General features: G+C 40.1%; 1 protein-coding gene across 1 annotated transcript in view; it reads left to right on the forward strand.

Annotated features, from left to right (window-relative positions):
* pigg (phosphatidylinositol glycan anchor biosynthesis class G) overlaps positions 1-23,853 on the forward strand; it is a 69,091-nt gene that overhangs the window by 38,401 nt on the left and 6,837 nt on the right. Inside the window, exons 10-12 of the mRNA XM_035161536.2 lie at positions 2,144-2,335; positions 12,964-13,273; positions 18,577-18,740. Coding sequence (XP_035017427.1) covers positions 2,144-2,335; positions 12,964-13,273; positions 18,577-18,740 — 666 coding nt within the window. The remainder of the gene's footprint in view (positions 1-2,143; positions 2,336-12,963; positions 13,274-18,576; positions 18,741-23,853) is intronic.

A 23,853-nucleotide genomic window follows, 5' to 3' on the forward strand; every position in this document is an offset into this window, starting at 1 on the left:
TATAGATAATGGATGGATGGATGCAAGCAGTCTTGTCTAGCATGATACACTGGCTTGTGAACTTATAGTTTTACTTAGCAGTAAAGTGAGAGGGTTAACAACAGCAGCAGCCTGACTTAGTCAGAATTTCCTTGAGAGCATTATGATTCCTAAGATGTTCATTAGAGAGAAGACACACCTCTGTTTATATAGCATGAAGAGCGGTGTGTCTCTGTCTTTAGTTTCTCTGAAGTTCCTTTTAGACAACATAAAATACATTTTACTCGTAAAGTAATTATATTAAAGTTCAAATGTGCATCTGAAAATCTCTACAAAAGGTTCTACAAAATCTTTATTATGTTGTTTGTTCTGACAAACAATATTGTGTTGCAGAGGTAAAGTTGAGGTTTCAGTGCAGTTAAAGTGAATGTTTCACTGTTTGAGGTAGTTTTCCTCAGTCATGCAGGGATAGATTCATAATTAAAAGGCAGAGACACCAATTTGTTCCCTAAGACAGTAGCCTTCCTCAGTAGATGAGAATGCAGTGCAGCGACAAGTTGCTCAATTCCCATTTGTCTCTCCGCCTACATTTAAGTGTGAGAGATCAATAGAACAAGTTCAGGCGAGGCTGGTTGAGTGAAATACATTGGGAAATTACTCATGTTAACTAAATAAGTCTCTGAATTATTTGGTCATCACACACACTCAAGGGAAACAAGGGTGTTAACCAGCACTTCCTCTGGCCCTGTTCAGACTTGTTGTTATCATCCGTCCTGACTGATCCGATCACAAGTGGTCAGCACTAAGTTCAGGTCTGAGCGCACCCTTGTGCATCCTTAGGTCCAATCATTTGGAGATGATCTGGGAAGAAGGTGGCCACATTATTTTCGTTGTTTGAAATCAAATGTACTGTATCCTGGGCCAATATGAAGAACCACCTCAGCTAATGTCCTCTGACCTGCTCCAGTTTAAACGTATATTTTTGCTTCGTACATATGTTAATATGTTTGAGGCCACCGCCACAATACCAACACTGATCACAATGACTTATGTTTTATCCTACATTGATAAAATCGTTTATCATAGCTGCACCCATTCATTCAATCATTCAGTCCCTCCCAACTTTGCTCGCTCTTTTTCTCCATCTCTCTCGCTTACGTTGACACACACACAACCACACACGCATTGTCCCTAGACACATCTGTTAACTCAGACTAGGTAAAAAAGCAACATCATTTGATCTTAATGAACACAAATTACATGAATGTTTATTTGCATGCAGAGCGGGGAAGTTAGATCTGATCACAAGTGGTCCCATATTGTTATTATTTTAAAGCCAGGTGTGAACCGATGAACCGATGAAATGTTTCCTGAGAATCTGACAGGACCCTCCACTTACCATTCTGAAAAACAAGATTTAGAAGGGAACATAGTCTTCTGCTCTGACTGTAAAATAACTATGATTTCGGTTAAACTAAGACTGGGTATATTTTGTCACCAGCACAAGGGCAGGGGGGTTATGGTTTGCTTCTTTAACATGCATCACATTGTGGAGTATAGATGTGAATTCTGACCTTTTCCCTGTCCGGTTCTTGCCCTTTCAACCCACCCTCCACTGCCTGTGGCTTAGATAATGAGATCTAGGCGGCGTTACACCTCATCTTGTCTCAAAGTACCCAACTTCAGCTGCCGTCTGATCCAGCTAACGGCTAAATACACAGCGTCTATTCAACTTTGATATGTCCTTTGAGGTCTAATTTCCTGTCTGTGCTCAGTGCGGTGTAGTTTCACACTGTGTAGACTCAAATCCAGAGAACAATTGAAGATCCCTGATGCTTTAAAGTTTAAACTACTGCTGGAGGATATGATTGACAGTGTTTTATCTCATCAAAATGTTTGCTCTTGCTCAGGGAAATCTACTTCAAGGTTTAAGCTTTGTTTTTGTATTTTGATTTCGAATTATTTATTTTTTTATCACTTAAATCATTTTCACACATCCTATAATTTTAGGCTAAAAGAATGGAATATGTAGGAAAATGTTTACACAGACATGGTTAATATAGATGAACTTGAGTTTGAGATTTCCAAGTGCCCCTTTATATGAGAATGCGTGGTCTTTTCTTTACCTCATGACTATCTGTCTCTCTCTGTCATTATGTTGTAGCTCTGAACACAAGGTGGTTATCTCCCTGCTGGCTGCTTTCTGTTTGGTTCTTATCTACCTCCTGGTTCAAAGACGGTGCTCATGGGTCTCCAAGATCGCCCTCGCTCTCGGACTTCTGGGCGTCTACAGCTACCGGGCAGCTGTCGGCAACGTCTTGTTTCCCTGGCAACATTCTGGCCGTACCCCATCCAAGTAAGTTTTTTGTGAAACCCCAGGACCATGTTTTCATTCACTGTAACAGTTGGCGTATTGCTATCCCCTGTTAGTGGGCTAATTTAAACTGCCAGGTTGTGCTGTGATGCAGTTGAGCGTGCAGACTACAGCGCTGCTTGTGACAACTGGGACAAACACTCAGACCCACATCGTTTTAACTGTGATGATGAACTGATGTACCCTTTTTTTCTGTCTTGTTTACATCTATCTTACATTTTCACATCACAGAGAGGTAAGCTGCTTAATGAGAGCACAGACTGAACAGAGAAATTGAAGTGGTAATATATCACCATGCAGAATATTGGAAAAATAGTTTTAAAGATTTGCTTTTCATTTGTCTTGAAAATAGGTTTTTTTTTGGCTTTTATGAGGGAACTGCAAAACTATGCATTGTTCACCAATGCTGAGCAATGAAAAGGTCACTAAGTGGAGGGTCTGGAAGTATATAGACACTCCATATGTGCAATATAGAGTACATGCTGGAAAGTGAAATTGGAAATCTCAATGCCTGTTAGAAAGCAAAGCTTTTGATTCACCAGTACATCTACATTCCACCCCTCACATCAGACATCCGGGGGGAGCTCCAAGTAGTACCGCTGCTCCTTTATGTAGCAAGGGGACAGTTGAGTTGGTTTGGGCATCTAGTCAGGATGCCTCCTGGGCACCTTCCGTTGGAGGTTTGTGCAACTGAGATGTGAGAAATCACAGTAAGTGTTACATATCCCATCTGGCCTGGGAACGTCTCGCGATCCCCCATGAAGCGCTAGAAAGCGTAGCTAGGAAGATGAACGTCTGGGAAACCCTACATGGCCCGCTGACTCTGGGACACAAACAAATGCCTGTTAGTGCTGGACTGTAACTGGAGCCATCATCAGATCAAAAATTATATTCGTCCTTTGTTTTATGAACAAATACTTAGACCAAATGTTTAGTGCTGAGTAGCATTCTAAAAGGCATCTACAGACAAACAAAACACAGTAAATACCGGTCGGCACGGTGGACCAGTGTTTAGCGCTGTCGCCTGACAGCACAAAGGTTTTGGGTTGAACACGACGGCCAGTAGGGACCTTACTGTGTGAAGTTTGCATGTTATCTCTGTGTCTGTGGGGTTTTTTTCCCCGGGTTCTCCGACTTCCTCCCCCCAAAAAAACATGCAGCTTGAGTTATATAGCTCTAAATTTCCCATAAATTGCACTCCACCTCTCGCCCAATGTGAGCTAGGATTGGCTCCAGCCCCCTGGTGACCCATACATAGTAGATAGATGGATGAACAGTACAAATATTGCATACAGCACAATATAACATCAGCATGTAAACAAACTGGTGTTAGCATTTAGCTAAAAACCCAGCATCTAATTTGACTCTCTGTTCTTAAAATTAACATTTTGTAGAAGAGTTTGGATTTCTTGAATCTGCAAATGTACTGAAACCTTCAAAGTATTTTCTTGTGGGTAAGAATCTCCTCATCTACTCTTCAACCTTAATCAAGCACACTGAGTTTTTACATCGCATTTATTTCACACATGTTAGAGCATTTTATCTAATCCATAACCCTCTTGTGTCCAGTGAGTTTTTGGAGATTTTGAGTGTCCTTGAACTCAACCCGAATAATGAAATATCCTGTTTAATATGTGTCTTAAAATAGATTAGCCCTCTCAGGGATTAATGCCTTTTTACATTGTGTGTGTGTGTGTGTGTGTGTGTGTGTGTGTGTGTGTGTGTGTGTGTGTGTGTGTGTGTGTGTGTGTGTGTGTGTGTGTGTGTGTGTGTGTGTGTGTGTGTGTGTGTGTGTGTGTGTGTGTGTGTGTGTGTTCCTTCAGAACAATTTATATGTAATAGCAGTAGTTAGCATAGTTCAAAGAACGTGAATCAACAGTGTTTGAGCCCTTAACTGTGGTAATTTTTCACTCTGCAGGCTGTAGGTTGGCACAGAGTTATCTGCTACTAACCCCCGTCAGAAAATAATGAGTGTGCACGGCTGCACAGAGTTCTCCTGTCTAGTTTCCCCGACTTCCCTTCATCTACCACCAGTACCTGGCCTTCCCTAACCTTTCCTGTTCTCCTTGGCAGCCTCTCCTACTCGCTCACCTAATTAAAAGCTCAACCTCTCACCCTTACTCATACAAAGACACCTGAACTGAAGCCACGCAGGGACCATGACTCCTTATGATGAGCTATATGATTGACAAGGCTGACCCAGTCCTTCAGATTTCTCTTCAGACTTAAACAAGTTGATCATTAAGGTGGTCCGCCTCCGAGATGTATTTTAGATTTAGTCCACACTGCTTTTTATTCTGTAGAGCTAAGACCAACTTTAGATTTGGGCCTTAAAGGTAAGATTAGTAAGTTTGTTCTGAAACACATTTGATCTTATTGTTGAAATTCTCTTCACGTCCCGATAGCCATCAATAAATAAAGTTGTCTGGGGAAAAAAAGGCCCTCGCAGGACTGTATTAAACAGGACCAATCTTTTCATTAGGACTGAATTATGACTGGCTGGTGTACCTGTCTGTCACTTACAGACCTGCCTGCCTGCGTGCACCCTCACTGAGACATACACCGCTGAAGCAGAGCCGACAGCCAGAAGTTAGTGAGCTAGTCCCCGAAAAGTCGGCTTCCAGCAGTTGTCAGGCAGTGTGTGTTCATGTGGGCGTAGCTTTGACGAGGAGGAGAAGGGGCGGGATATATTAGTTGCATATTTTTCAAAGTGTAGCCTGCTCTTGCTAAATTTTTCTGGATCACCAACCCTAGCTTTAAGACAATGACACGCAGTCCATATTTGGAAGCTGAATTTTGTTTGCTGGGTAAGAAGAACGTATATATATTTGTGCCTTCCACTAAAATAATGCTTTGATTTTAGTTTGTGGTTTGCAACTGCTGAGTTGTTGGAATCAAATAATGTGGTGTATTTCCCATGGGTCCGTTTTAGTTTTTTTTCATCTCTTGGTTTGGTATTTTTAAAGAGCCCAGTTGGATTTCTGATGATTTCAGATACAATATCAAAGCAGTTTCTCTTGTTGCTGAAGTTAAAAATCCCCCCAAACTGCTGCACCTTTTCACTTTCTCGCTGCTGTACTTTTCATTTCAACCATGACATGAATATAAAGAGGAATGACTTTGTATAATGACCCTTTTCAAAGTCGGCTCTTCCTGTGTTACTCTTCCTGTGTTTTTATCACTCCTCAGTCCCTTCCTTGCATTCCCTTTGTGCCAACGATCTAATTGTGCTGTTGCATCTCTCAAAATGGCTAATGGGTTTGAGAGCCGCCAACGCTTCTCACTTTAAACAGTTCAAAGAGATAGTTGGATTGATGTCACCGTGGATACAGTTTGTCTCTCTCTCTTTCTGTGTTTCTGTCTCTCCCGCACACACACACCCTTCCTCATGGCATCAGAAAAGAACCTAAAAATAGACTTGCTGTCAACTGACAGGGAAGACATGTACTTTGAATCAGTTTTATTTCACAGGATATTGAGAAAATCATCAATAATACCTGAGCACTAACAGCACAAAACATACATAAATCAAGGTAACATAAAAGATGAAGCAAATTAAATTCTCTGAAGACGAGCTCCAATAGGAAGTAGCTGAACATCAAAGCAGCCAGCTGAGGGCCAAACCTGTCGGAGTCTGTCTACATCATAGCCACAGTTTGTCGCAGTCTATCACCCGTCTGTCTTCATGGCACATCTTCTACCAAACATAAAGCCAGAAAGGAAGTATTTATGTTTATGTTTTCTTTTGTGTTTGTATGTGTGTGTGTGTGTTTGTATGTATGTATGTATGTGTTCCACTCCTGCACAAAACATGACCCATTTTATCATGCACTGCTTTATCTATGACGGGGCTGTTGTGCAGGTTCCCAATTTAAAAATATTCATGCATACCGATCCTGTTTAAAAATGGAAATGTATTCAGACTTGTCCCAAAACACCTGTGAACCCCTGCCACACACACACACACACACACACACACACACACACACACACACACACACACACACACACACACACACACACACACACACACACACACACACACAGTCAGAGAGTAACACACACATAATTCAGTTTTCTCTTTTATTAACCAAGGGGTGACTAATTTTATAACGTTGTTCCAAGTATTTTCTATGTTGTCTACAATATATCAGTGGTAACAATTAACAAAGTCTTATCCTCCTCTGACTTCAGGCCATTGTTTATAAAACTGCTTTGGCCTCAATCACGCTGCCTTTGTGCTTTTCTTTTTAATCAAACATAAGGCTGCCAGTAAGGCAGATATATCGATTCAGTGGTTTGTTTTGTAATTAGATGTTTAGTCTGTAACCATTGCTCCAAAGTCTGCCACTTACTCCCAGTGGCACCTCAGTAGTTGCCACTTCGACGTACTCGGTTTAATCCCACAAAAGTCCAGGTCTCAGGCGCAGTGGGCAGACCCTCATCGTTGTCAGCTCTCATCTGGCAGTGAATTACTTGCTTTGGTTGATTTACTCCAAGTGTTAGCCTGATGCAGGTGATTGATGAAGGGTTATACCAAACATGTCGAGGGGATTGGCCATCGTCTTACCTTTTCTTATTCATTTGCTGGAACACAAGCACTTGTTTCCAAGGTAACAGGCTGTGTCTCTGTACCACAGCATGACAAGCTACTATTTTCTGTCCAGTGTTACTTCTATTAACATGACACAATGCAGCAAGTAAGATTGATTTGATTGGCCATGCCCCCTCTATCATGTAAAGTGGAGGATATCTCTCTTAAGCCATTTTCAGACATCACCTGCGGAGGAACTCTGGACAATTGGGACCTTCTCCTCAGTTTTCCTTTCAAACATGCACAATGCAGCAGGAGATTCTCTGCTCAGACACGTTCACAACAGCAACAAATCCTCCGGAGGATTCAGGTGAGGGTTGGTGCAGAGGCAGGATGTAACGTATTATTTCAGCTGCAGAGATCACAGGTTTTGTTAACAGCACATTGACAACGGTGTCTGCCCTTAACGCCATAAAGTCTCTTCACATCTTCATCTGTCTCTACGTGTGGGACTCCACTTTTTCACCATAAACTATAATTTTTTATTTTAATTTTCATGTTCGAAACGTCATCAACACCGCCACCCCCACCCCACCACCCTCACTCTCTGTGAATCCTGCACAGACTTTCTTCTGTGTTCTCACTTTGAACTCCTCTGGAGTTTCTGCAGACTTTACACTACGGCCCGGAGGCTCTCATTGGCACAAAACATTTGTCGTAAATATATTCCCCTAATGGATTTAAAATGCTTAAATCTAACTCTACACCTTCCCTCCTCATTTAATGACTGGGATCTATGAATTTGTTAATATGGCTCTGCCTCTGCTCCCAGTCTCCCCACCCTCACAGTGCCATCTGCAGGTGAGGAGCTTTTTTCAGCTACTAAGCCCCACCCACAAGTTGACAGGATTAGTTTCTTAGATTTGTGACATCAGACTGGCATTTGTTACCTACTGTGTTAAATTGGACATACTCAGCCATGGTGTTGACTGCTTATATCACTCAAAATATGTCTTCAATCATATAAAAGGAACAAGGGGTTAAAAAAAACTGTATTCTCACTGATGATGCGTATATTATGAAAGTGACACCAGAGGGACTCAGTTTGTGAGGCACTGGGATGGAATGGGTTTTGGACACACTTTTAGCACTCACCATTTTCTATGTAGACTCACCTGACTAAAGAATCTTTGATTAATGAATCCATTTGGGCTACAGTGTTACTGTATCTGCTTTAATGAATGTTTAAAGACTGGCCTTGTCTTATTAATCTGATCGTGACACTGTGAAACAGAACTGAAAACTTGACTCTTTTTAGAGTTTAGTTCTCAAATCCAAGAGATCTCAACAAATGATGCCAAAAAACCTTAGCATTGCTCTTAAAGGTTAATGTACTCTGGTTAAGAACCCCATTATCACAGCATTATTAATATTATTTTATTAATTGTTCTGAGCTTACTGTGACCTCGGCCCTTGCCTTCTGGTCTGAACGACAGCCTGCCGTACGACAATTAAAGAACTCTTACAAACCCCTTTTACAATATGACACTAATATATATCTGAGGGTGTTTTTTATAGGATTGACGTTCAATGACTTAAAAATTCCCTGTGCTGAAAGCTGGCAGGAACAAAAACTCCCTCTAGACTGGAGCTTCAAAACACTTTGCATACTGCCAACAAATAAAAAATGCAGCATTATTAACCCAGCATTTGCCATTGTTATTCTGTCTGTTAGCTTGCTTACATCTTTCTTGTGGAAAACCATGACTTAATTGTTTATGTCCATCACAAGCCTTCAAGCTTCCAGTGGACTGAAGGGATGATGGAGCAGGGACATAAGGGTTCGCAGAAGTGCTGTTTTTTTTTAGTGCCTTTGTAGTTGCTGCTTGTCCGGAGAGATGGATGGTGATCAGAGATTTCATATAATTTAACTTAGGAGTGGAAATTTTGAGGAATCTGCTGCAAAGCTGTCTCATTTACACGTTGAACTGTAGAGAAAATGTGATGTACTTTAATCAGGAAGCTTAATATTGCTGCAGCCACTTTTGGGAGTGCTGCAGATGGGGACATGACATAGACAAAAAATACCCTTTATTGTTTAGACAAGAAGTCGCGATCGTGCTTTCTACTTTTGAAATGTCAAAGCAAAAAATGCCTCCCACCATCAGACATTTGTTTCAGTGTTTAGAAAGTGTTTGTTCTTTCCAGCTGATGTGGATTTATCCTCCAGTCTTTCAGGGTCAAATACACAGGTTTCACAAGGGAAGCCATGTAAATCTCATATGTTTCTTTTTTCTCCTCACTCTGCTTCTTTCGTGTAAAGCATAGTTGTAAAGATAAAATAAAACATAAAATGCATGACACAGTGCTGGCTGTTAAACACAGACATGTCGGGACGGAAAGATTAGTTTGTAATTCTCTCCATTTCTCCACCATGCAAACTAGTTTAGTGAGCCCGGCAGCTGGAAATCCATCACTGTCCCCTCATAGAATCAAATCCAGGCCAGGATTCTCCGCTTTTCCTTTGCATAAAATAATGATGAATACAATCCCTGCCATATTGTTAGGGGAGTTGTGAATAATATAGAATAGTGCTGTATGGAGCATATTACTCTGCTCCTTCCCCCTGTTGGAACAGGTTTCCATAAAACACACTGATAAATAATACATATCCAATACTTGCTCAACTCCTTCAGGGTCAGCTATGATCCTGTGGCGCTCGTGCAGCTTTGACGGCATCCTGCTGCACGAGAGGCATCCTTTTACACTGTGATATGGTTTTGAAGTGACGCATCATCATAATGTCTGGACTTTGATTCTCTAAATGTAGAAATAGCTTCTGAATGGCTGTAGACTCATGCAAATGAAAACAGAAATATTTCTTTGTGGCTTTATGTTTGGTAGAAAATGTACCATAAATACCAGAAGCTTCTTTAAATGAACGCAGGGCTGGGTATTATGGCCAAAAGTTATATCAAGATAAAACATTTCATATTAGTCGATATCAATAATTATCACAATAAATGTCACATTATTTTTTCTTGTAAGTCTAAAGACAATTTTTGCTCCTGAGTGAAGGTTTTGGTTTTAAACTCTTCTTTATGAGCAGAGACCTACACTTGATAAACAGTAATTTTACAAATCTGAGTTAGATCAGTTATGTGTATACAGATATTAACATGCTCTTAAAAAAACTATGAATAAGAGCAACATGGAAATAATAACTGTCAGAATGAATCTCAGTTCACTCGTCTTGCCTGTGGTACCGTGTCCGCTTGTAGCTTGTGAGATATCGTGGTGCTTTGAGGGCTACTCTCCACTGGGCTACCTCATTATATCTTTAATTTTGGTGTAAGTGTAAGTGATTGCAGGACTTGGATATTCCTTCATATCTGTTGTACTTGACGTTTTAAATTTCATTCATTATGGTCTTAAAAAGTCTTAATCATAACTTGCAGAAACCCTGTATGAGGAAGAAAGAGAAAATCTTATTAGATCTATGTTTGTTGTGGCCAAACTGTGGAAATAGACCAAGTATTGTTAAATGGGTAAAAGAATAATCTGCAAGTTTATGCTTATCTACCAGCAGTAGGATGCCTCACTTTACTGTATGGAGGGTTTATTATTGATGATTATCTTTCTTGTGTTTTATTTCTGTTTAATTTTAATTGTTTAAAATTTCTATTTAATTCAATTTGTATTTCTCTTGTTTGTATAGAGACATAGTTATTTTTAGTTTCTTGAAAAATGAATGAAGTTTAAAAGAAAAGTCTCAGTTTCCCTGAGGCTGTGACTCCATGAAAATTCAGTGACTCCCTAAACTTCATTAGCTCTTAATGCTCTTTATATCCCCCCCAATCCATTATAGGCTATTATAAAACAATTTATCATTGCCACAGCTCTTACCACCCATTTGTTGTCTGATTGTGTTTTATAATGGCTAGTTTACCCTTTAATTTGTCCCTCTTTGGACAAATGTTAATACATGTAAATTAATTAAAGAGCAGATTTGAGGGGAACAATTTTTTTCATTTAAGTTTCTGTGGATAAGACCATATGCTGAATGCCTGAAATGGAAATTAGACTAAAATGTAATTGCCTTCATAATCGAAAGCACTTTTCCTTTAAAGCTTCAATTTTTGAAGCATATAAATTATGGATAGTTGGAAAAGGATTTTTGTGGAGTAAGCCTTTTAGATGGAGAAGAACCTTGGTGAAACTTTTTTAACCTTGTAGTAGCTTTAGACGTTAGCCCCAGATTCACTGTCATGCACCACAGGGGATACATTATAGAGGACTCTTGGATTGCGTCACCTCTTGTCCACCTCATTTATATCAGTGAGTGTAGATTAAACGTTAAAACCTCCCAGTATTTGAATGGATTAGTTCACTTACTCCATGCTGTGGTATGATCACCTTCCCTTTTTTGTCATCCATGTACATTTTCAGCCAGAATTATTCAGTTCAGTCTAAACAAATAGATCACGAAACACGTTATGTTTTGTTTTTGTTATGTTTTTGTCTGAGTTTGTGAGTTAGCAGCATTACGCAAAATCTACTGGATGGATTTTCATACATTTTCGTGAAAGGGTGGGGCATGACCCAAGGAAGAGCCTATTCAATTTTGATGTTGATCAGGAGCCTGATTCAAGATTTTTTATTTTCACTTTCTTTCACATTGTGAGATTGAGTTTTTCAACATTGTTGAAACATGAGATTCATGGGTCACAGATCAATAATTGTTTTTTCACTTTCTTTAACATTGTTAGACTTTGGTGATTTTCTTTATGTGAAAAATCAGGCATGTGTAGAGTGCATATATCTATGAACATGTGACATTCAGTGCGGATCTGGATAATGATCCGAAAGTATCAGATCTCAATACGTGTATATGCAATATGGTGACAAAGCCTCGGCAGAGGTCTGCACTCTCCCTTATAGTTGTGTTAATAAATGCAACAGTATGTTTCACGTATTTTTCTGTGACTTCAAGGAGAAAGATGAAACTTGCAGCAATAATAGCCTAGTAACTGTGACTATATTATATTAGTGAGTGTATAGTCTTGTAAAATATCAACAGACCATAAATACACCTGTGAAACATTTAGTATTGTTGGGGAGCTGCTGTAAAATTCCACTGTAACCTTTAAAGAGATGTCAGTAGTCTGGATTTGCTGTTGTTATCCTTATTATTATCCCTAACTATTCACAATTTGTGCTCCATTCAAGAAATAGAGTTTAGATCAAATGTCACACAACCTTACAACATACTGAAATATGTTAATACAGTGTTTCTGTATGATAATGATGCAGAAACAATCACCACAGACAGAGTGACTGGTGTGAGAAAGTCTGTCTACCTCAGGCAATTCATTCTGTCTTTCACCTTTAATTATTAATGTTACATTGACACACTGCATACTGAATGAAAGAAAGGTTATGCGTTATAGAAATATATAGAATTCTGTCTAACAAGAGATGGGGATATGAAATTAATTAAAGTAGTGAACTTTAAAATGCTGTTATAACAGAGGGATCTGGATGATATATGAAGAAGCCACTGGTATAATGTGAGGCTGTTGTCTTTATATATGAAAATGTCTGAAGTCCCAAAAGTTTTTGTAAGTTTATGTTAATGATTGAAAAATATAACAATGTCAGCTAAATAAGAACTACTGTTTTAAGCTTAATACCCCTTCTGCGCTTTCCCTCTGTATTCTCCTGCTGTTACTGCCGCTGTCACAAAGATAATGAGGACGCTTGTTCTGGTTCTGTTAAATTCTTTGATTTGATTTTGCTCTTGTCTTTTGTTTTACAGCTTTTCTTTATTAAGAAGCATGAGTTTTCTTTTATTACCACATAAAGCCTGCATTAGATCATTTTCCAAATGTCCCAAAATCTAGCTCTGGATATTTCATTGCTAAATATATGAACAAGTGCAGAGAGATGCCAGAATCCACATCCCAGAGTCACGTACCACATTGAATATTGAACGAGGAGTTTTGTGGGGGGGGGAAATCAATAGCGGATTACTGCAAATGTGAAAGTGACACAGTCTGGAATCTTTCTCTTTTAGGGGAACAGTGGAGGCCCGCTTTGTTTATGTCTTCGTTTTGGGCATCCTCTTCACGGGCACCAAGGACCTGCTGCGCTCCCAAATCATCACAGCAGATGCCAAACTGAAGAGCAGGGGATTGTGGGAGATTTACAGCGGCTTGGTTTTGCTGGTCACGCTGCTGTTCCGTGCCCACAACATGCCCGTGCTGTGCTGCTGCCTGTTGATCCAGACACTCATGGCTCAGTTCATCTGGAAGAAGCTCCACTACGACGCAGCCCAGACCACCATCATGCACTACTGGTTCGGCCAGGCCTTCTTTTACTTTCAGGTAAACAAAAATAATCATTTTAGTGCTGGTGCACATTTTAATAGCCACTGTGTGAAGTAATATGTAGTGCAGAGGATAGCGTTATAAAGAGTAAATTTGGGGCTGAAAAGTGGTGTTTTTCCTTCCTACCTTCTGACCACACCCAGTAGTGATAAAGTTTTTTTTGCAAATGTAACCACACCTAACAGTTTAGCTGAGCTGTGAACATGATCAAATGTTTCCTGAGTTTTTGAAGTGTCATTAACTAACAGCGAAACCTCAAAGCAACGTTTCTCCACAACATTGCAAATGGAAAAGTGAGACTGAAAAGTCATGTGATCAGACCATAGACCATATAAAGACCCCACTATCTAGAAATGAAGATAAGTACCCCAGATACTAACGTTGCCCTCTTGTGCTTTTGGAGCCAGAGTCTGTGCAGTAGCAATTGGAGGATATAGCCACAGTAGTGAGGTGCCACTAATCCTGAGTCAGTCTCAGCTGTCAATCATGACGTTTCACCCTTTTTTGCATCATAACTAATTCAAGCCAATCTTACCAGAAAAATGAAACACTCGAACAAACATCAATGTGGTAAGAATTATCTGAAATGACAAAAACCTGGTCCCTGTCCCATACACTAACATGGATGAGAGGGGATAACAACCTGTCCTGCAGTCAGCCACCTGGTGCCGATCGACACACTTTGGTTTCACTTTTGGGCAGCTGTCATGTCATCCGTCTTACAGTCTATGAGTTAATGACACAGTCTATGAGATTCAACATAGTAGTGTTTAAGTCTCCAGTTAGAATATTTCACCAACTAGCTCTGTTAGAAGAAGAAAAAACAATGTCGTAAAGCTTTTAGCAGCTGAATATTCAGCAAATCTGCCACTTTTTTTAGGTTTACTTGAGAAAGGCCTGTAACCCTGACAACTTGAGCTGAGCTGCTCAATGGCCAAACGTGTAGACTGTAATTTTACAGCTTCCATATGTCAACGTGCAAGGCTTTGTGTTGAGTTTCTGTCAACTTCTTAAAAGTAACGTGAGACCCATCATGATTCTGATGTGGTCATCATTTCTCTGGCTGAACAACAGCTGTTTTTGTAAAGGCACATGTTGGTTCCTTTAAAACAGAATTCTGGGTGCTGTAGTTATTGATGGTTTTGCTCTTTGACAGTAAGATAAAAGATTTATTAATCCTGTTATATCACTTAACTTTCTCTCTACAAATTTAGCTCAGTTGAATCAGAAGAACTGCCCCAGCAAATCCATAACACACGTCTTGTTATTAGAAAAACAATAACAACAGTTTAACCGTTTAACCGAAGTTTCTGTTGTGTGTTTGTAAGAGACGTCTCATTTAAAGCTGGCACACGGAGTGTAGCAGCATTTAGTAAAACTATCACCACTGATAAAGGAAAGTGTAATAGGAACTGTTTGTGTTTAAATTACATTACTCAGCAGCTGGACTAGTTGTTTCCTGTGGATGTGTTATGGGGTTATGAGCTATGACTGCTCCTCATAGGTCATTTGATTTAACCTCTCTACCCAAGGCAGATGTTTGGTTAGCAGCTGTGTACGGTTGTCAACACTGAACTTCCACATCACTAACATTTTAACAACCCTCATCACCTTTGGGTCATTAATACTGTGATGGGCTCGGGAATAGACTGCCACCAGACAATTTTCAGTCTAACTGCCCAGGCTTGTAATCACAGACCTTTGAGTAATAACGTTCTCAACGAAGCTTTAACCATAATGGATCTGTAAAGCTGCGACACCGTGTATGTGATTTAGATTTACTGCTCGGAAACAAAAACTGCTGTTACACAGAACATTTAGCGAGAACAGTTACAGCGGATCCCAGACCTCTGGGCTGCAAATCAATCATGATGTAAGATGTAAGCGTAACAATTATGATAATAATAATAATAATAATAGTGTTTATCATAGAGTACTTTTGAAAAAACAGGTGTACAAAGTGCTTCACAGTCATAAAAACTGAAAATTATTACTGGAGACAATGAATAAAACATCTCAATCAAAGTCCTTTTTATAAAAATCCACTTTGAAAAGCATTTTAAAAGAGGACACTGAGGTAGCTTGTCTGATTGACAAAGGCAGGTTATTCCAGCGTTGTGGAGCCCTTACAGTAAAAGCTCTACCGCCCTCTGTAACAAGGCTTGTCCTGGGTACCGAGAGTAACAGCCACTTAGCAGATCTAAGGCTGTGGTCAGGAGGGGCTGAGTGTAGCTGCTGTGGAGGAGGCCTTGACCAATTCAAGGAAAATGTCAATCATTATGTGTTGGTCAGTGTTGATATTGTAACCACAAACAAATCAAAGTATGGACACCGAGAAGAGTGAAAATACATTTGGTTCATTGTGAAACTGTAGCAGGTCCAGGAAGCATTTGCGTTGAGTGCGTTCAGACCTGTGCTGACAACTTGTCATCAAGCCAGATGTTAATACCAGGTCTGAGTGCGGCCGAAGTGAAAGGGAGGATGAGTTCTGCTTTGTTGGACGGCACAAGGCCATTCAGTGATTTAAAAACAAAGAACAAACTTAAAAAATCAATTCCAAAAACCATGGGTAACCAGTGAAATGAGGCGAGAAGGGGCATCATGTGCTCATACTTTTGACTTCTTGTAAGAACCCCACAGCTGCTGTGTTTTTAATAAGGTGGTGGTGGTAGATTGATTACTGGGGGACCCCTGTGAATAATGAGTTGCAGTAATCCAGATGACTGGAGACAGCATGGGATGAGGGTTTGTGCATTATTGAATGAACAGAATGATCTGATGTGGACAGTATTGCTGATTTGACTGATAGCAGACTTGGTGATAGTGATGAAATGTCTTGATCAGAATAGTGTAGAGTCTCATAAATATCTGCAGAAAGCTGTTGGATTCATAGGTATTTTTTTTTTTTTGGAGGCCAAACACTCAAAACCACCAGAGCATAGTAGGACATATCCCAGGTAATGTCATCTGCAATGACATCACCAAACGAGTTCAATCATATCACATGAGGGACTGCCTATCGGACAGGAGAGGATTTAGCTGCTTGTTTGTAGCGGACATGATGGAGTGATGGACATGTCCGACTTTGCTGCAGTGGAATTTCTGAGGATTTATCTCCATCCCAAAACCAGATGGTCCGTGAAGCAGCAAGAAGGTGTTTATTCTTCAGAAATGATGCAGTTTGTGCAAAAGCGCTTATGCGTCACCTGGTGTGTATGAATTCAACTAAGCAACCTTCTGTAAAAACTATGAATCATGGACTGTTTTAGAGCTGAGAAATGAAAAGGGGATCTCTCATTTGATCATCTGTTCTCATCAGTTCTACAGTTATTTCTGTTTTGCAAATACATCAGCCATTTCGCCAAGCATGAATTCAATGTACGGAGGTAGCGGGAGTGCACGTGTTCACGCACTAATGTCGCTGTCACATGCTACAGAGTGACAGTGAAAGAGAAGTGACAGACAAGTTCTCGTGTGTGAGAGAGGACTGCAATGTCTGTCACTTCCAGGCACGTGCAAAACTGCATCTGAAACTATGAGGTCTGTCTGTCAGTGTGGACGGTAAAAACTGTATGGACAATAGTTGGAGCTGGCACGCTGCAAATAGTACTGCAAATAGTACTGCATGCCGCAATTTAATGCACTTAGAGCACCAAGTTAGAGATTTGTTATGATCTAGAAGATGATCAATAGGAAACACTGTATATAAAAGGTTTGAAGTTATCATCCTCACACAAATTACAGACGTCGGTACTCAGACGTTCTCAAACAGAGGTGTGTCTGGAGTCATCGCATATCCATGCTTCTTCTCCGCATGGTGTGCACTTCAGCAAAGAGCTCTCATCGACCATCCTCGCTCTCTTACAGTTGTTGTGACGATCAATTTTGTCTGGAAATTCATACATAAAACATTTTATGCTCTCTTGCTTTTTCACGAGTGATACGTTTGTCGACGATGACTTCAGCAAGTAGAAAACCTGCATCTGTAGCCATCAACCTGCTCACTGATGTGCACCGTGTGTTTGTTTAAGATGGAGCCAGCTGTTAAGGCTCTCGTCCTGTGTGATCACAGACGGCGTGTGCACAGAAGGGAGTTAAACGATCACATGTTCTATTGCTGCGAGTGGATCATCGTCGCATTCAAATGTAACAAGAAAGGCATCCTTGATCTCTGCTGATTCCCAGAGACGTTTTTTTTTTCCCTCGTGTGTGTTCATGCATAGGGCGGAACTTAAATGCAACAGCCTAGCAATCAGAAGGAATTTTAAAGGTAATTATCACTTGTTATGCAGAAAGAAATTGAATTTGTCAAGTAAAACACTTACAAAGTGAAATGCTAATGAGCCAATTTGAGCTTAATCGGAAAAGATCAGAATGTGCCACCCAGAAATCAGATTAGGCTCCTGAGCAGCTCGAGTTTGAACACAAATGACTTTGACTGAGAAATCTCTGAACTTTGGGACTAGACTAAAATAAATACAATGGTTTATCATAAATCATAGATAAGGGAATATTGCTTAGACAATTGATCTGTACTGATCAAAAAAACTGAAACATAAATACAAGTAAGATAACTTATGTCTTAAAAGTCTACAACCAAACAACAAAGTAAATACATGGACACATTTATTGCATCACACATTATGAATAAGTTGCTGCCGTGCAATAAATACTATCACTCCCAGGTTAAGTTTGTGATAAAACAACTATGTAAAACTTTTCATGAAATATTTCATATTAGCAAATTTTGGCATAATGCTATTACATTTAACTCACAGTTTGTTTTCCTTGTGTGAATATATCCTACACTTATAGCACCATATACACTTATACATATATTGTGGCTCTAAATCGTGATTGTACTGCACTGAAAACACTTTCCCAAGATTAAAGAAAAGAAGTAAAATGAAAAAGGGTTGGTACAGTTTAATATGTGGAGTGTACTTCAGGCATATTTAACTTTTTTTAGTTAAATGAGTCATAAATATGCTTGGTATTAAGAAAACCAACATATGGTGAATAAACGTATGCACACAAACATGACCTGAGTGACTCTCTGAGTTCAGCTCCAGATAGAAAGCTGTGGGTACTGCTCTGGTCTGGAAAACACAAACAACCGGGCTGCTGGGAAGTTGCCAGAAGCTCGGTAATGATGATGAAGCAAAGGAGCAGGCGTCAGAGCTCTGAAATGCTTACAAAGCTTCACCCACAGATCTTTGTGTACTCTTTTGTCGGAACACAGGGTGAGTTATTCCTGCGCCCCTGGCGATGCTAAATAAAAATTTCTTGTGCTTCTGCAGGGCAATTCCAACAACATTGCCACCGTCGACATTTCCGTCGGATTCATCGGACTGGAAAGTTACGTGGAGGCACCTGCCATCTTCTTAACGGCCCTCAGCACTTATGCGGGGCCCGTGCTCTGGGCATGTCACCTGGTCTGCTACCTCAGCTCAGCGAGAGGCCGGTAAGTCACCCTGACGCTGTTTGTACCCTGCTGGCACGTCTGCACTTTCCAGAAATAATACAATTAGAAACTGGTGATTTTTGTTGTGTTGTTTAAATAAGTATCGGAGAAACTTTTAGTTGAAATAATTAGTGAGGTAAAAGCTGCAAGTAAAGAAAAACAGTTTTTTAAGAAAGTGACTAATGAATAAACAGTTGAAATAACTAAAAGTCATGAAAAGGCTTCTGTCACCTTAAACTGTAGAAGTTTAACTTTCCTTCTTTTTCAAGGCAACCATAACACTCAATTTTAGGAAAACATTATTGTAATAATAAGTGGGATTTTAAAGCAGCTGTCACATATTAAAAACTATCTGGTAAAATGATAGTCTGTTGCTATTAAAGACTGTAAAACCCCTAATATAAGGCTCTCATTGTTGCAAGTTTACCTTTTCCACCCTTTCACAAATACATTTCTAGATCTTATCTCTTTCAGAATTCTCACAATGTTTAAGAAATCTGCTCCAAAAGGAAATGGGTTCTACTCCTTTTACCAAGTTTCATTAAAATGATTTGAGTAGTTTTCACTGAAATCGTAATCCTGCTAAGAGACAAACAGACAGAAATGAAACATAACCTCATTGGCAGAAGTAATTATACAACAAGCAGATGGATGGATGGATGAAAAATGGATGAATAAAAACCCATTCGGAACAATATGGTTAGAAATACTTTCTTTTATTGTACTTTAAACCATCCGTGGCATCTCATCCACAGCATCATCACTGCTAAGGGACTCCAGAGTGTTTCATACATCTTTTAAAAAATATATATACTTTTTCATTCTGAATTCTCTCTGTGGGGACAGTACAGGTGCTGTTATATATATTCTGTTAATTGGTTCACCCATGGCAGCAGGCTGATTTGGCTTGCAGGGTATCAAAGATGCATGTAAACAGCTTAACCTGCATAACACCTCAACTGGAGAGAGGCCAGTCGCTGGGCTGCTGTGTGTTTGTGTGAATGCAGCCAATAAGTGCGGCTCCCCCTCAGCATGAGGCCCCTGCACAGTGCCGAGGGATGAGCTCTGTGTCTTGCCACCAACTGCCCTGCAGACAGAACCTAAACTAGAATCCTCCTTTAATGTAGATAAAGTGTGGTATTTGTATAAAAGGATTTTGTTTTACCTGCCTCTGTTGTTAAAATGCCAGTGACAGAAATTCAGGGATATAAATATAACATCTATCTGTAGCCTCGTGATTTAAAGTCCCTACAATTCCTTAGCACCAAGGCCCCAGAGAAATTAGTTGCAGAGGGTGTATGTTTCCATGCATGATTTAGATTCTTAATAATTTGCGATCCCACATTTGAATATAATGTGTTGGACTTTTCAGTAGCCCCGACAGTCTCTGATTAAAAAGCTCTACTCATCTTAAAACGTTTGCATTGCCAGAGGCAGAGCCTGGGGATGACAAAGTTGATCCATTAATACATCCAACATTTTCGTCCAAGTGGCTCCCCTCTGATGACTCGCAGAGAAACGTGATGTGGACTTTAAAAGTCTGAGAGAACTTCTCAATGATGTTGGTGGCAAAGACACAGAAACCTGCAGTGTTGTGCAAGTTCGCACCTCTCATGAACTAGTTCAAAGTTCAGTTCATACAAGTAAACATGAATAGTTCACGTTCATAGTTCACCATTTAAATTCTGAACTAGTTCATAGTTCAGTTCATTTCATAGTTTTAAGGTGGAAAGTGAGAATGAAAGACTTAACTTGTTTTTTAAAGAAAACTTTATCCATCACTACCCCTTGCCTTAAACTGTACTTCATATGTATCAATTCCTAAAAGAAATGTTTTTTTTATTTTTTTTAATTATTGCTAATTTTGCCTGTTTATTTATTCATACCCTGCAAACAAAAGGCACAACAAATCATAGTGCTATGCCTTGCTATGAAACCAATTATTAGGCTAGACCTTAAATTCTATCATTTCAATTTATAAAATAAATGTGTGGACAGAGGACAAAAAGTTTTTTGGGGGGGTTGTTTTATTTGTCTGTTGCACCTACCTTTACAAAATGGCTTCAGTTAAATAATGTAGGCTATGTAATATTGTAAAAAAACATAAAATGAAATGAAATGAAACATGAAAATCAAGATGGCCATTTTTATCAAACAGCTCAAGAGAGGTAGGTTGTTAACTTTTCAGACAAAGTCCTGAAATATTACTTGGACAGCTTAACAAGTACTGATGACATGCATTTGAACATCAAAAACTCCTTTTTAACTCTTTATACTGTAAACTGCACCCCTGTAGAAATCAGGTGCCCCTCTGTCATGGGACTGACACTTAAAACTCTGAGTAAACAAACATGTAAACAATGTTCTTATCAAAGAATCACACAAGCTTGCTTAGTCCATAGACTAGACTACTGCTTTTTGTTAGCATTTAAAAGCAATTGCTTTTCAAAGTTGGCATCTCCCAACCTGTTTCTCCTGGGCCTAAAGATCTGGCCACCAATGCTGAATAGCCTCTCTACTGGAGCACTCGAAGGGAGTGCTGTGTTGTATTTGACAAACAGCTTTGTCAGTTTTGTTAAGACTATGTACTCCGTGAAGTCATCATTGGTCTGTGCATCCAGGTAGATGTCCACCTCAGACTTGTTGACACTTGATGGGCGGTTAAATTTGAAAAAGGATGACCTTTTGCTCTCAGAGCCACCAGATGACTGGGCTTGATTAGAGTCATTAGCTATATTTGAACTCAAAACCAAAACAACTACACCTCTCCCTTCACTGCTCCTTCAGAATCTCCACCCCATTCATTCATTCTCGGCCATTGCCAAGGGGAACCACTGATCTCATCAAGTTGGAATTAGCCACCACAAACAAGTATCCCATCCTTCAATAGTAGAAGCAGAGGAATGACGACATTCTCTCGTTCAGGATGTAACAGATGACGTTTCTACACGTTTTACTTAGTAATCGCTTTAAGAAAGAGGATTAGCATACAGGTAGCATATACTGTTCATGTCCCCTGCTGCCCTGTGCACAAGCATGAATATCCTTGTTGCTGATTGGCTAGAACAGTGTTGTGCTGTTGGATTGGCCAGTTTTCTTTAGCCGTTTTCAGATATGAACTCTGGAGAATGTCTGCAATTGGGCTTTTCCCAGAGTTTTCCTTTCACACATGAACAACGCAGCAGGAGGTTCTGCGCTCAGATGCATTCACAACAGCACAGATACCTCTGGAGCGTTCAGGTGAGGGGTGGTGCACCAGGCAGAGGCAGGAAGTAAAGAATTAATTCTGCTGCGAAGATCACAGGTTTTTGGTTCAAAGCACATCGACACTGGCGTCAGCCCTTATCACCAAAAGCTCTCACATATTCGTCTGTGTCTTCTATGTGTGTGTCACCACTGTGTTCTCATATCGGCTCATTCAGGAAATTATCCAGAGTTTTTACTTGAGGGCTGAAAGAAGAAACTTGGCTCTTACTCTGACATTTGTGTTCTCACATGGGGCCCCTCTGGAGAAAGTCAGGAGATTATCCGGAGTTCAGTGTGTGACTGAAAGCAGCTTTTGTTTCCCAAATACAGAGCCAGAGCTGTGTATTTAAACCAGATTCTTTCCAGCCCACACATAGAACACACAAGTAGCGGACCATGAGGAGATATTAGCAGAATTTAACAAAAAGTGTATTGGATTAAAATCACTTACCCCACCTTTAAGAGTAAATGTTTCACAAATTCAAAGTAAAGCCACAGTGGCAAAGGAGAATGACTTCACAGTAACCAGGGACTAAATAACACCACAGATCTGTTGTGTATTTCATGCATATAAATCCATGCCCCTCTACTAAAAAACTGAACTCAGACGCAGCACAATGTGAACCTGAGGTCCAAAAACAACAATGTAAGCAGGTGGTAAATCGCATTTAGAGTGACAGCACGATTGATCCGCCCACAAGCAGCTGCTAATGGGAGGGGATGCTGGTGCCTGCGCTGCCTCGCTACACTCACTGTGGTTTTACCCTCCGTAACCCAATCACCAGCATGATGTTCATTCTGCCCCAGAGTTTGATATCATTTAACCTACGACACCCTTCATACCAGCTTGTAAACCTTATACTCTGCACTACAGGACCATCTTGCATCGCTAACATAAATCACAGTGAGGTGCTTCTCACAGAAGCCCCACTTGTAATATGGACATATGAGACTAAAAAAAAGTCTCATCCAGAGACACAGATACAGTCGCTCATTTAGGATTCACTCTGCACCGTCAGCAGCTCGACCCCAAGTCAAATGCTGGAAATGGGCCTTGATCAATAGCAATTCCACGGGTTTCCCTTGACACCATCAAAGTCCACTTAAAGCCATGCTATGGTTTGAAGAGAATGTTTTCATTGTGTTATTGTTCCACATAATCACTGTGGAGCTTCAAGGCTGACGAATCAGAGGAGACCCATCTCTACTTTACTATTTTCATTTAAGTCACATACACAGACTCAAATACAAGCAGCAGAAATCAGATAAAGGTCAAACTATTTTCTACATATCCTTGATTTCCAAGACACTGAACTGGCTCTTTGTTGAGAGGTGAAAAAGCACAAGTGGAGATGGTGACGGGCTGCTGATCTTTTGCGCTGCTTTCTACAGTGAGGTGTTGGTTTACTGACATATGATATATTGCAGGGGGTCAGTCAATGCATCGTTCATCCTTCATTTTGCACTTTCTAACGTTTAGAACAACCAGACCACAACTTCTTTCTCATCCTTTCACCTTCTTTCTTCTTCCTCCTACTTTCTACATCTTGGTCGTTTTGTTTTACGAATTTCACTTTTCCAACCACACACTCGCTGTAAATGACATCAGGCTAAAGTAGTGCTAAGCTTCTTTGTCACCTCATTCATTTATAATTTGTAACTGCAAATTAGACACAACGTCAAAGATGGAGCTCATCTCCTCCACCGAGAGGCGGATGAAGTCTCTGGCAGGATTTTACAGTCTGTTTAACCCACCTGAGAGGTTGCACATGAATGTTTCAGCAGCTCCTTGAGGTCGGACACAGAAATAAACTTAAGCTGTGTTAAAAACAGCAGCACTGTGGAAGTAGCCATTAGTTGGAGAGCT

Source organism: Hippoglossus stenolepis, chromosome 7 (assembly GCF_022539355.2).
Source record: "Hippoglossus stenolepis isolate QCI-W04-F060 chromosome 7, HSTE1.2, whole genome shotgun sequence".
NCBI lineage: Eukaryota > Metazoa > Chordata > Actinopteri > Pleuronectiformes > Pleuronectidae > Hippoglossus > Hippoglossus stenolepis.